The 13,702-nt window shown below is 43.7% G+C and overlaps 1 protein-coding gene across 45 annotated transcripts in view; it reads left to right on the top strand.

The window, feature by feature from the left end:
- The window catches only part of LOC110508196 (eukaryotic translation initiation factor 4 gamma 1), a 47,595-nt gene that overhangs the window by 13,693 nt on the left and 20,200 nt on the right, over positions 1–13,702 (top strand). For all 45 annotated transcript variants that reach the window (XM_036967062.2, XM_090224902.1, XM_090224900.1 and 42 more), the window contains 8 exons: positions 2,791–2,880; positions 3,443–3,521; positions 3,668–4,675; positions 4,906–4,994; positions 9,177–9,357; positions 11,911–12,044; positions 12,311–12,454; positions 13,211–13,612. In XM_036967062.2, coding sequence (XP_036822957.2) covers positions 2,791–2,880; positions 3,443–3,521; positions 3,668–4,675; positions 4,906–4,994; positions 9,177–9,357; positions 11,911–12,044; positions 12,311–12,454; positions 13,211–13,612 — 2,127 coding nt within the window. The remainder of the gene's footprint in view (positions 1–2,790; positions 2,881–3,442; positions 3,522–3,667; positions 4,676–4,905; positions 4,995–9,176; positions 9,358–11,910; positions 12,045–12,310; positions 12,455–13,210; positions 13,613–13,702) is intronic.

Here is a 13,702-nt window from a genome sequence, read left to right as displayed (position 1 = left end):
TGGAAAAGCCCTGTAAAGGGCGGAGGGTGTACTATGACCTTGCTGCTGAGGTCAATGCAGTTCAGGAGTAGGTAGAGTAGATGTTGCCCCTTAACGCTGATACGGGATCCGATATCTTCTCACACCCCCCCCCCCGGTTAAAGATAGAATCGGGGGAGGGTAAACTGATTTTAGATCAGAATTGGGCTTGGGGTAATGTGACCCTAGATGTGTGCTTAAGAGCAATTCCAACCATGTGCTAAAGACGGAGAGGAGAATGAACCAAGGGAAAATGATTATCCCTTATTTTTGATGGGAGAAGAGAATGGGATTTTCATTATAGGCCTATTTAACCAGTGTTATCAGTGCAAAACGTTTTGCAACGGGAAACGAAAACGAGCATTTCATTCACATTGAAAGTTGTCACTCCCAGTTTAGGTCCGTTTTCTTCTGTTTGGGTCTCGTGAATACGACCCAGGTTAGTCAGTTAATAGCACATTTTTAAACTCAGCAAAAAAAGAAACGTCCTCTCACTGTCAACTGTGTTTTATTTTCAGCAAACTTAACATGTGTAAATATTTGTATGAACATAACAAGATTCAACAACTGAGATAAACTGAACAAGTTCCACAGACCTGTGACTAACAGAAATTGAATAATGTGTCTCTGAATAAAGAGGGAATAAAAACAGTCAGTATCTGGTGTGGCCACCAGCTGCATTAAGTACTGCAGTGCATCTCCTCCTCATGGACAGCACCAGATTTTCCAGTTCTTGCTGTTCTTGAGATGTTCCACCAAGGCACCTGTAAGTTGCCGGACATTTCTGGGGGGAATGGCCCTAGCCCTCACCCTCCGATCCAACAGATCCCAGATGTGCTCAATGGGATTGAGATTTGGGATCTTCGCTGGCCATGGCAGAACACTGACATTCCTGTCTTGCAGGAAATCGCGCACAGAACGAGCAGTATGGCTGGTGGCGTTGTCATGTGGGAGGGTCATGTCAGGATGAGCCTGCAGGAAGTGTACCACATGAGGGAGGAGGATGTTTTCCCTGTAACGCACAGCGTTGAGATCGCCTGCAATGACAACAAGCTTAGTCCGATGATGCTGTGACACACTGCCCCAGACCATGACGGACCCTCCACCTCCAAATCGATCCCGCTCCAGAGTACAGGCCTCGGTGTAACGCTCATTCCTTCGACGATAAACGCGAATCCGACCATCACCCCTGGTGAGACAAAACCACGACTCGTCAGTGAAGAGCACTTTTTGCCAGTCCTGTCTGGTCCAGCGACGATGGGTTTGTGCCCGTAGGCGACATTGTTGCTGGTGATGTCTGGTGAGGACCTGCCTTACAACAGGCCTACAAGCCCTCAGTCCAGCCTCTCTCAGCCTATTGCGGACAGTCTGAGCACTGATGGAGGAATTGTGCGTTCCTGGTGTAACTCGGGCAGTTGTTGCCATCCTGTACCTGTCCCGCAAGTGTGATGTTCGGATGTACCGATCCTGTGCAGGTGTTGTTACACGCGGTCTGCCACTGCGACGACGATCAGCTGTCCGTCGTGTCTCAACGTAGCGCTGTCTTAGGCGTCTCACAGTACGCACATTGCAATTCATTGCCCTGGCCACATCTGCAGTCCTCATTCCTCCTTGCAGCATGCCTAAGGCACGTTCACGCAGATGAGCAGGGACCCTGTGCTTCTTTATTTTGGTGTTTTTCAGTCAGTAGAAAGGCCTCTTTAGTGTCCTAAGTTTTCATAACTGTGACCTTAATTGCCTACCGTCTGTAAGCTGTTAGTATCTTAACGACCGTTCCACAGGTGCATGTTCTCATTGTTTATGGTTCATTGAACAAGCATGGGAAACAACGTTTAAACCCTGTTACGAATCCCTTTTGGCCCGACAGTCTAGGGGGGATGGTAATGAGACCTGTAACATAACTCATGCAAATTATAATTGTGACAAAGTAAAAGTGAGAACGAAATAACCAGGACAACTGAAATCTACCGTCAAACTCAAGGTTTATTTATAAACACACTGTAATGGGGGGAGCAGGAAAAGGGGCTGAGCTGGACCCAAGGAAAGAAACAATACGTATACAAAAACACCCCTAAGCTAGACTAGCCTACTTTAACAACAGCTAACTAACCAACCAAAAATAGAGTGGGTGGTCCGCCCAGTTCTAACTAGTGTATTTAACAAAGTTCACCTACGGGTAGTGTATGCCCATGGGCGACTTGTCTTGGTTTCCCCTTTTCCCACCAGCAATCAAATACAAACACCATAACCAAAAACAATAATCACAGGTGATGACAAAGTGCTATGGAGGTGCTCAAACAAAAGGAGAGGTTAAGACACAAAGAGAGAGTGAAACAGAGAGATCTACATACATGGCATTTACAGAGAGATTGAGCTCTAGAGCAAACAACTGATGGGGTTTTTAAACCAAGGGAAAGGAACTGTGATTGGGTAGGAAACAGGAGGAGGTGTGTCTTCTGATTGATGGGTTGATTGTTGACTGATTGGGGAGTAATGATTTTCACCTGTGAGGGGAGAAGGAGAGAAAAGAAACACACACAGGATACCTGTATCCGTAACAACCCTTTACAATGAAGATCTGTGAAGTTATTTGGATTTTTACAAATTATCTTTGAAAGACAGGGTCCTGAAAAATGACTTATTTTTTATTTATATACAATGACTGCTTGGGCGTGATGTGATTGTCTTAATACAATAAATACATTTCTAGAACTTTAGTATAGACTGTTTAACCTCATCCTGCGCCCCCCACCCTGTTCCTACCCCTCCCAGATCAGAATACGAGACCCCAACCAAGGGGGCCGTGATATCACAGAGGAGATCATGTCCGGGGGAAGGTCCACCTCCACCCCCCCTTCACAGGTACGCATCACAACTCACTGGAGCATGTAACGTTACAGAATGCACTGATAAACATTGTTGTCCAATAATTAGATTTCTTGCTGTTCACATGCCAAGACTTTGATTGGTATTTATCATATGAGGATATCAAACGATTAAAAAAAAGCATAAATGTATCATATGAAACAGATGATTGTCCGTCAGATAGAACAGGGAATCTATCAGCTCTATACTTCCTAGTTGAATACATTTAACATTAAGTGTTTCACATCACTTAATACATCCCCTGATTTCTCCTCATTGGAATCATTCCCAGTGATGACCTCACAATGCAAGTTTGGAATCCTGTGGCTTTGAGATGATTCCACAGCGATGATGTCATAAAGGAAACCAGGAAGTTTGGAATAGAAGCCAGATGTTCCATTCAGTGTTTTATTTTTATGGTTGTGTGTTCTCTCCAACTCTCAACTTGGCTGGTTTTGATCAACCAGGCAAAACGATAGCATTTGAAAAAAACATATTTTCTATCAAGTATATTTTTGCAATGCTAGTTTTGATGTTGCTTCCTGTTTTTGGACCCTAGTCCTCCACCACAGAGGAAGAAGGTCCTGCCCAGACCAACGGGGAATTTACTAAACCCGTCACCATCGTGACGAGAACAGGTGAGCCTCCTCTCAGGTCTTGTGGTACTACAATGTTTATGCAGCCACATTTTGCCCGCATGAATTACTAACTTGATCGTCAGTGATTGATTGCAGTACATTAAAGGTCCAAAACAGTTCCAAACTGATTTCCTTCTTTGTTGCAGATGAAAACGCAGAACCCGCGGATTGCACAGTGACGGCCGCCGAAACCCTGCCTCCAGTGTTGTCAACTCCAGAGCCTACCACTGCAGCTGTCCCACTGGAGGCCAGACAGGAAACCGATGGCCAGGTTGCCCCGCTTACCGAACAGGTCGTCAGCGAATCACATGCCCCGGTGGCGGGGATGAGGCCCGAGGTGCCCATCCCACAAAGGGAAGAGCAGGCCCCTGCCTTCTCCCCCCTGACAGCTTCTACCTCCCCTCCCCCTGAAGAGGTACAGACTCCACCCCCTGCCACCACCATGGCTCAGGCCAGCCACACAGTGGGCGCTGGTATGACCCCAGCGGTGAAGGCAGTGACCCCGGAAGGTCCTTCCACACAGGTAGAGCCTCTGGCTGCACCAGCATCTGTGGAGAAGCCTCTTGCCCAGGTAGCGGAGGAAGTAGTAGTAGTAGTGGTGGAGGAGAAGGTAGAAAAGGTCAAGAAGGAGCCGGCAGTTACCATCAATCCAGAGGTAGTAGTGGCTGTTGTGGTCATTAAAGAAGACACTAAACCCGCTCCACGACCTGTGACCCCCATCGCAACGGGCGACGATTTTGTTCCGTCCTTGAAGTTGGTGGCGGCTGTGGAAGCGGCCACTAAAACTGAGAGCGTGGTGTTGCCGCCAGCGCCCAAACAGAAAGCCATGACCGAGCCCATTTCTGCCCCTGCTCATGCCGCCACTCCCCCTGTCTCGTTGGCGGAGCCTGCTGTGGCCCAAAAGAAGGTGGAGCAGCTTCCCCTGTCCAACGGCCTCCCCCAGGAAGACCCCGATGAGGTAGATGCCCCCGTTGTTGCAATAGAGCGCATTGCAACTGTAATCACAGAGCCTGCTGCTCCCCCACCTCAGGAAACTGCTAACCCTGCGGCTGCTGCCGTGGAGGAGGAGGAGCGGAAAGAAGAGGAGCAGAAAGAGGAGGATGCATCCCCAGTGCCCTTGTCCAGCAGCCCTTCAGAGGACTCGTCTATGCAAGGTGAGCAGGAAGGAGTTTTACCTGTCAGGTCACTTGGTCAGAAACTGTAGTATTTACACCAAGGTTTTGGTGTGACTGAGGCACCCAGGGGTTCTTGGTGGTGTGGCTTCAGGTTTGACTCTTGGTGGTGTGGCTTCGGGTTTGACCCTTGGCACCCAGGGATTCTTGGTGTGGCTTCAGGTTTTTGATGTAACAAATGTAATGTAACATTCCTGTCTTCTCTCTTCTAGCTGCTGTGTCTGTGCCAAAGAAGAAGAGGAACATGAAGGAGCTGAACAAGAAGGAAGCCATCGGAGACATGCTGGATGCCTTCAAAGAGGTGTGTGTCTGTACGTGCATAGAATAGAGTAGCCTTATAAAGTCAAACTATCCTGAACAGTTGTCCTTGACCAGTAGTGCACCAGTAGTAAACCTTGCTGTGAGTAACAATCTTACAGGTTTTCACTGCATGGTATCTGCAGCCAGCCTCTACTTCGATTGGACTGTTCATTGGGGTTGGGTGGTATCCAAATTTCAATATCGTCATACAGTTCTTCTCTCATCCCGGGATTTATGCTTTTACCGGTATAGTACACAAGGGGTCGCCCAAAAACACAAAAAGTCATTTGGGCGTCTATGACCAGAATGCTAACAAAATTAGAACAAGTAATAGTGAATTTGCATAGAGGTTTCTAGCTAAATATGCTAACGAGCACAACTAAAAATAAACTAATTGCAAAGGTAGGCAATCCTGCTCATAAAGTTATACATACAGTGCATTCGGAAAGTATTCAGACCCGTTCACTTTTTCCACACGTTACAGCCTTATACTAAAATGTATCGAATTTAAAAAAAATCCTCCTCAATCTACACACTACCCCATAATGACAAAGCGAAAACTGGCACAGACACAGTAAAGGGTCTGAATACTTATGTAAATGTGATTTTTCAGTTTTTATTTGTAATAAATTTGCCAACATTTCAAAAATCTGTTTTGCTTTGTTGTTATGGTGTGTTTGATTAGGGATGAAATCATTTTTTATCCATTTTAGAATATTGCTGTAATGTGAATAAAGTGAAGGTCTGAATACTTTCTGAATCATCTGTATATGGGTAGGAGCTACCGAGTTTGGACGTTTCCAAGCTAATGTAAACGAGAGACTCTGCAAATGAACGTTTTAATGCTTGTCTGAAGGAAGTACTGTACTGGCTCTGAAGCAGCATGTGTACATGCAGTGTTTGTGTGGAGTCTGTAGTCACTAGGGCAATGGTCCTGCCTGTTCTGCTCAGAGAAGAGGAGTAGGAGCAGACCGGGCCAAGAACGGTGAGGAGAACAAATGCTAGGAAATCAAGATAGCAGTGGCCGCTGTACAGAATTCATCCAAAGCGCTTTGACTTCTCAAACACGGTGGAAAGCTACACGATATGAGGCCCATCTCCTTATATAATTCAACCACTGAGTTAACTAGCAAGCTAAACAAAATTCATAGCTGAACTCACCTGTTACCGCTTTCTCCCGTTGCGCTATTTACAAACAAGTGACTGGCTCAACTGTTCTGGGGAACTAAGGTAAGATGCACAACAAGTGACTGGCTCAACTGTTCTGGGGAACTAAGGTAAGATGCACAACAAGTGACTGGCTCAACTGTTCTGGGGAACTAAGGTAAGATGCACAATGTAAAGTAATCTAACAGGTGAAACGAAGAACTCCAATGTCCTAAAGTATTGCACAAGTTGGATGCAGGTAATTACTTAAGTAGCTATAAATATAACAACTTATTGAACTCAAAATAAATAATGAACTTAAAATACATTTCAACGGTATTGAAAAACCATCCCGTGGCTATTTCCAAATACCCCGGTATACTGTATATTGCCTAAGCCTACTGTTCATCAGTCAGTGCAGGAGCAACTCGGCAAATGGCATCGTTGGTCTTTGTGCCTGGAGTCCTGGTATGTCTGTCGAGACAAGCATTTCACTTCCCAGCAAGTTTTCTTCATTAACCGACCAATTTGCTAATTAAAACTTGTATCTTAAAAATAGAAGGAATAAAAGGACTTTACACACCAGTGTTTTCCACTAGTGCCGGCTGTCGGCTAAACTGACGATTTACGCTCCTTTTTCCACTTAGCTAGGCTACTTTTCAATTTACTCGGCAGAAAACAGTCTGCCGAGCCCTCAGGAAAGATATGCATCTTCTAGCGATCTATTGATCGGACAGACTCCTGTCAGTCACAAAGTGAGCGCTCACGGAAACACTGCTGGTTTGACAGTGTTAGGTTCTCATTTTCAGAGTACAAACTCAACGGGCACTATGAAAGCTTTAAACAAAGTTTATTCTGCCCAGAGGGTCAATACCGCTGCATTAGACAAAAACATGGTTTTACCCCTGGTAGTATACATACCCCACCTTGGGTGGAGTCTCCTCATCGCTACACATTGCATCATTATTGCTAGGCAGGGAGCTGAGTGATCTGTGCCTTAAACAGTTCCTCCCCTTATCAGTAGTGCCACGTGTGATAGTTTTCCCTGCACCCAGCCTCTCCCAAGCGTCATTATGGCACCTCATGTCTCTTTTATAATTAGTCATTAATATTAGTTAAAGCTCAAATCAAACCTATCAACAGTCTGCTGCCTGTCCTGCCTCTCGGTACCTGTGTGTGTGTGCTTATTTTGGAGAAATAATTGCAGTCAAATTTATTTACAGAGGGAGAGGGCATGATACTCCTTCGTCTCTGATTTGTATTTGCACATCCCTTTATAATGTGGTAACAATGAGTCAAAGTCCACTTAACCTATTGTTTACTGGCACATTAATTTATATTTTGCTTGTTTCAGGTGCAGCCATGGGGTGGTGGGGCATGGGCTATCGACTGTGCTTTGATTTAACAACAAGCTTGAATAGTTTTATTAAAGGTGTCCAACTGACTGAATATAGTCCATCTCATATCTTTGCTATTCATGAATCATACAACATAGTTACACTGTGTACAAAACATTAGGAACACCTGCTCTTTCCATGACCGACTGACCAGGTGAATCCAGGTGAAGCTATGATCCCTTATTGATGTCTCTTGTTAAAACCAGTTTAATCAGTGTAGATGAAGGGAGGGGGAGATGGGTTAAAGAAGGATTTTTAAGCCTTTGAGCCATGGATTGAGGGTGAATAGGCAAGACCAACAAGCCTTTTGAACGTGGAATGGCAGTGGGTGCAAGGCGCACCGGTCTGAGTGTGTCATGAAGTGCAACACCATGAAGTGCTGCATTTTTCACGCTTAAGTTTCCACTGTTTATCAAGAATGGCCCACCACCCCAAGGATATCCAGTCAACATGTCAACTGTAGCAAGCATTGGAGAACATGGGCCAGCATCCACGTGGAACGCTGTCTACACCTTGTAGAGTCCATGCCTGGGACAAATTGAGACTGTTCTGAGCGCAAAATGGGGTGCAACTCAATATTAGGAAGGTGTTCTTAATGTTTTGTGCACTCAGTGTGCCATCTCCATGGCATCGTAAACTAAAGATCTAGTTTGTATTTTCAATATGAAGTCCATCAGGACTTGCCAGACAGTGACGTTAGTGATTGGCTTGTCAGCAGCCTATCGCATCGGTAAGAGAGCCGTTCATTTGGCTCCCTAATTTGCATACTGGTAGTGTTTTTTTTGGCAATTATTTGCAGATAAATGATAACATTCAATGAAGATGGTGAATACCATATCAACAGTCTGCTTTATTTTTCAATCATACCTGTATTGCAGATAGCTGAAAAGGCCTCTTAAGAAAGCTTGAAGCCTGTGGGTCAGTTGCTAAACAAGTGTTTAACAAAAAAAAAGACATTCTGCAATTGAGTTGCATACACTTGTTGAAATTATTTTAGTTATTGAATGTCGTTCCCTCTCTCTTAATTGAGCATCTGTTTTTATTCTAGACCCATTTGGCACTTTTTCCAGTGACTAATCACGCAATTTCTTTGGTTTAAAATTGTACCTTAAATAATTTGAAAGATAATTTGGCCACTTCATTTTTCTGTTTTTAATAAAATACATTAATTTAAAGAACAAACAAAAATACTTTTAATTTCAAGAGGAGGAAGGTTTAAGGTCATAGTCCTAGACAATATCTAATTATGACTAACAATACACTGAATTCAGACATTTACAGTAACTTAAATTGTAAGTACAATCCCACACCAAATGTTTCAAATCTGGGAGGTAAACCCAATCAAGTACTCAACAATTTCACTGTGTATTTTGGATGTAATCAAGGCATTAGAAGGTACCAGAGGCCACCAAAATAAATCTTCTGCAAAAATGTCATAACAGCCCAGGGGAGCCTGGCTGGCTACTTTTTTTCTATTAGGCTGGCTACTCCATGTGCTTGTGGAAAACCACTGGTGACTCACCCCAAATCCCCTAACCTTAACCACGAAACTGACTTGAGGTCAGCATATAGGGTCTCAATTTCCTTCTACTCTCTTACCCTTCAATCTTCCTGTCCCTTCTCCCCTCTCGTCTGTACAGGAGGAGGTGGCGGCACCTGCCACCGAGCCGTCGTCTTCACCGCCGGAGCCCAGCCCTGTGGCCCCGACCTCCTTGCCGCCCGCCGACGCACCAGACGAGACGTGGGAAGAGAAGGAGGACAAGCAGAACGCCGACACACCCCCGCTCAAACCGGGCGACCTCAAGTATCAGTACAAAGGAGGTTGGTGGTCCCTTAGAAATGACTGAAGATATCAGTCAAGGATCTGTATCGGACTCAATGAATATCTAATATTCGTTGATTGATTCTTTGAGACGTGTCCTCATTTTTCCTGTCATATGAAATGTCTCATCGTTGAAATGGGCAATAAACTGTCTGTTTCTATAACCACATTTCCATCCACGGATTTTATGTGAGTCAAGTCATACCGTATAAAAATAAATCACAACAGCTGTGATGGAAAAAGGAAGTGTCGGTACAATTACCAAAATGTCGACAGACAATAGGTTCATTCGACATAGTGGGATATTTTTATTGGTAAAATCAATTATGCAACAAATTGCGGCGGGAAACAATTTCTTGTGTGATTTTTGATAGCATCGTGTGACTGCAAATTGTATAGTTATTTTATGTTGTGTGGTCCTCCCACTATGACTTTTAAAAGCATGCACAGTTTAAAGGGCTACAGATGAAATAAGTTATGGTGAAAGTGCTGTGATTAGCTTGATTCTCCTTTCCAATAAATATTGAGTGTCTTGTGACATGATGATCACTGCCAATTAATCAATCTCATCATATAACTTAACCTGTCCACTTTATTAGTGAGCTGTTGTCTAGAGTAGAGGTCGACCGATTATCATTTTACAACGGCGATACCCATTTTATTGAAGGACCAAAAAAAGCCGATACCGATTATTTTTTTATTTTATATATGTATATATATTAATAATAATAATGACAATTACAACAATACTGAATGAACACTTTTATTTGAACTTAATATAATACATCAATCAAATCAATTTAGCCTCAAATAAATAATGAAACATGTTCAATTTGGTTTAAATAATGCAAAAACAAAGTGTTTGAGAAGAAAGTAAAATTGCAATATGTGCCATGTAAAAAAGCTACCGTTTAAGTTCCTTGCTCAGAAACTGAGAACATATGAAAGCTGGTGGTTCCTTTTAACATGAGTCTTCAATGTTCCCAGTTATGAAGTTTTAGGCTGTAGTTATTATAGGACTATTTCTCTCTTGTCCATTTGTATTTCATGTATCTTTTGACTATTGGATGTTCTTATAGGCACTTTAGTATTGCCAGCCTAATCTCTGGAGTTGATAGGCTTGAAGTCATAAACAGCGCTGTGAACAAGCATTGCGAAGTGCTGCGTTGGCAAACGCAGTAAAGTCACTGCTCAGACTGCTCTATCAAATATCAAATTATAGTATAATAATATAATAACCACAGAAATACGAGCCTTTGGTCATTAATATGGTCAAATCCGGAAACTATCATTTTGAAAAACAAAACGTTTATTCTTTCAGTGAAATACGGAACCGTTCCATATTTTATCGAATGGGTGGCAACCCTAAGTCTAAATATTGCTATTACATTGCACAACTTTAATGTTATAATTATGTACAATTCTGGCAAATTAATTACTGTCTTTGTTAGGAAGAAATGGTCTTCACACAGTTCGCAATGATCCGGGCGGCCCAAACTACTGCATTATACCCTGACTCTGCTTGCACTGAACGCAAGAGAAGTGATACAATTTCCCTAGTTAATATTGCCTGCTAACATTCATTTATTTTAACTAAATATGGAGGTTAAAAAAATATACTTCTGTGTATTGATTTTAAGAAAGGCATTGATGTTTATGGTTAGGTACATTGGTGCAACGAATGTGCTTTTTAAATCATCACCCGTTTGGCAAAGTAAGCTGTGATTCGATGATAAATTAACAGCCATTGATTAAATGCAGCACAGGACAAGCTACTTAACTACACATGGTTGATGATATTACTAGGTTAAGATTATGTAAAGATTGATTGTTTTATAAGATAAATTTAGCGCTAGCTAGCAACGTACCTTGGCTCCTTGCAGCCACGAGGTCCTTTTGACGCTGCACTCGTGTTACAGGTGGTCAGCCTGCCACACAGTCTCCTCAAGGATTGCAATGTAATCGTTTGGATGGCGATTGTATTGCAATGTAATCGCCGTCCATAACAATTACCGATTGTTATAACTTGAAATCGGCCCTAATTAATCGCACATGCCGATTAATCGGTCGACCTCTAGTCTAGAGTGCATGTGATTGGGCAAGTTTGCCCAAACAGTTTTTGTGACAAAACCATCGATGGACTGGAAAATGCAATGGAAACACATTGAACTTGTTTTGTTTTTGTATTCGGTACATGAGTACTTTAGCGCAAAAGTTGTTTTTGCGTGCACTACGTCATCAAGCACAGCCTTTTATCTGCCGTTCTGTTCTGATGGAAACAAACCTCAGGAAGGAAAATTTACATATTTTGTTAAGGCGGATATTATAATATTTGCATGAAAATCTATCACAAATTGAATGGAAACCTAGCTACTGTCAAATATCCCCATTACTCATGTGTATGGCCAGCGTTATCCCTAATGAAATACATGTCTCTTCAAGAGTAGTCTGATAGATTGGGTTGGGTGTGTTACAACAACACCTAAGCAGTATAAATAGTCCTTTGTAGGCAATTCAAACTCTCCCGCTCCTCCACCCTTTCCTCCCAACAGAGCAATGGAAGCCTATCGACCCAGAGGAGAAGAAGAGGTACGACAGGGAGTTCCTGCTGGGTTGCCAGTTCATTAGTGCCAGCATGAACAAGCCTGAGGGCCTGCCTCTTATCACAGACGTTGTGCTAGATAAGGTAAACTATACCATCAAATTAATTAATTCATTTTCTGATCCAGTATGGTGATTTTATAGGCACCCAGTAAAAGGTATTATTCTAATAAGTGTTATGAAATTAAAGGGATTATGCTCTAGTGCAAATTTTAGTTTTGATTTTATGTGGATTTTAACACCTCCCATGTTTCAATCATGTGCTTTTCTAGTATCTCTGTCCCAATGTTAATTTCAATGACAATCCAATGTCAAAATCATAGGTACATAATTCTCCCTTTCTCTGTGTAGGCGAATAAGACCCCCATGCGCCCAGCGGAGCCGGGTCGCAACATGAACGCCGGGCCAGACTTCACCCCCGCCTTCATGGGTAACCTGGGTAGACAGTCCTCTGGGGGAGGGGGACCACGGGCCCCTGGAAGGGACCACATGGGAGTGAGTATGGCAGTGTGTTGGGTGTGTGTCTACATAGTGTCCTCTAACTCTATGGTCAGTGTATAGAGATCCTATAATTCAGGACCAAGATGGACGATTGTTTGGTCATGTTAATAGGATGCCCATTATAGTGTTCTATTTATTTATGTTGGTTCTATGTGTTTTCTGTGTGTGTTCGTCAGTATTTGTTAAGTATGTGGGCTGTTGGTGTGTGTGTGTGTCCGTGTCTCTTGGAAAGCATTAGTCATAGTTCAGAGTACATAGTATGTCACTCTCCAAATGTCTCTCTATCCTTCCTCCCATGTTTACTGATTTGAAAGGAAATGACTGGTGTAAGAAATATGGTGGAAACTCCCACTAGCCCATGCCTCTACCAATCTAATGCTATTAAATTTGTGGGAAGTAGTGAATTAGTGCACACTTCAGGAGAAAGGAGATATCATTGGATGCACCCTTTTTTATCACGTTTCTTTAAAACAAGTGATTTGATTTGATCATCAACCAATGATTTATTGTGACATTTAAAGATAACCATTGAATGGTGTTCTAAGACTTCCGTTGAGTGGAACTGGCCCTGCTCTCTACCTTGTTTCTGTCTAAAACTGTGCTCTGGTAGTGTATGATTGACAGCCCGGTGTGTTTCTTGAGTTCATAGACCTCATCTCCTCCCTCTTTATACCTCTTTCTCTCCATCCCCTCCCTCTTTCTCCCTACCACTCTCTCTCCCCTTCCAATCTATATCTCCTCTTCCCCCAGCCCCCAGGACCACGGCGCTCCCAGCAGGGCCAGCGCAAGGAGCCCCGCAAGATCATCACAATCTCCTCATCGCTAGGTGGCGAAGTGGAGCTCAACAAGGCGGAGAAGGCCTGGAAGCCCACAGTGAAGAAGGCTGTGACCCGGGGCCGAGGCGCCGCCCCCGAGGATGAGGAGAGCGACGACCCCGAGCAGGCCAAGACCCAGGAGCTGTTCAAGAGGGTCCGCTCCATCCTCAACAAGCTGACCCCTCAGATGTTCCAGCAACTGATGAAACAGGTCACAGAGCTGACCATCGACACGGAGGAGCGGCTGAAGGGAGTGATCGACCTGATCTTTGAGAAGGCCATCTCCGAGCCCAACTTCTCTGTGGCCTACGCAAACATGTGCCGCTGCCTTATGGGGGTGAGTGAAGTGTTTGGGCGGCCCGTGTTAGTCTTTTTATTTATTTTCTCTCCCTCTATGTTGAGCCTTGTGTTTTGGACCATTGCAGTC

Source organism: Oncorhynchus mykiss, chromosome 28 (genome assembly GCF_057628025.1).
Source record: "Oncorhynchus mykiss isolate SJ-2025 chromosome 28, ASM5762802v1, whole genome shotgun sequence".
Taxonomy (NCBI): domain Eukaryota; kingdom Metazoa; phylum Chordata; class Actinopteri; order Salmoniformes; family Salmonidae; genus Oncorhynchus; species Oncorhynchus mykiss.
Note: the sequence above shows the minus strand (reverse complement) of the source record. Positions and strands in the feature narration are given on the sequence as shown.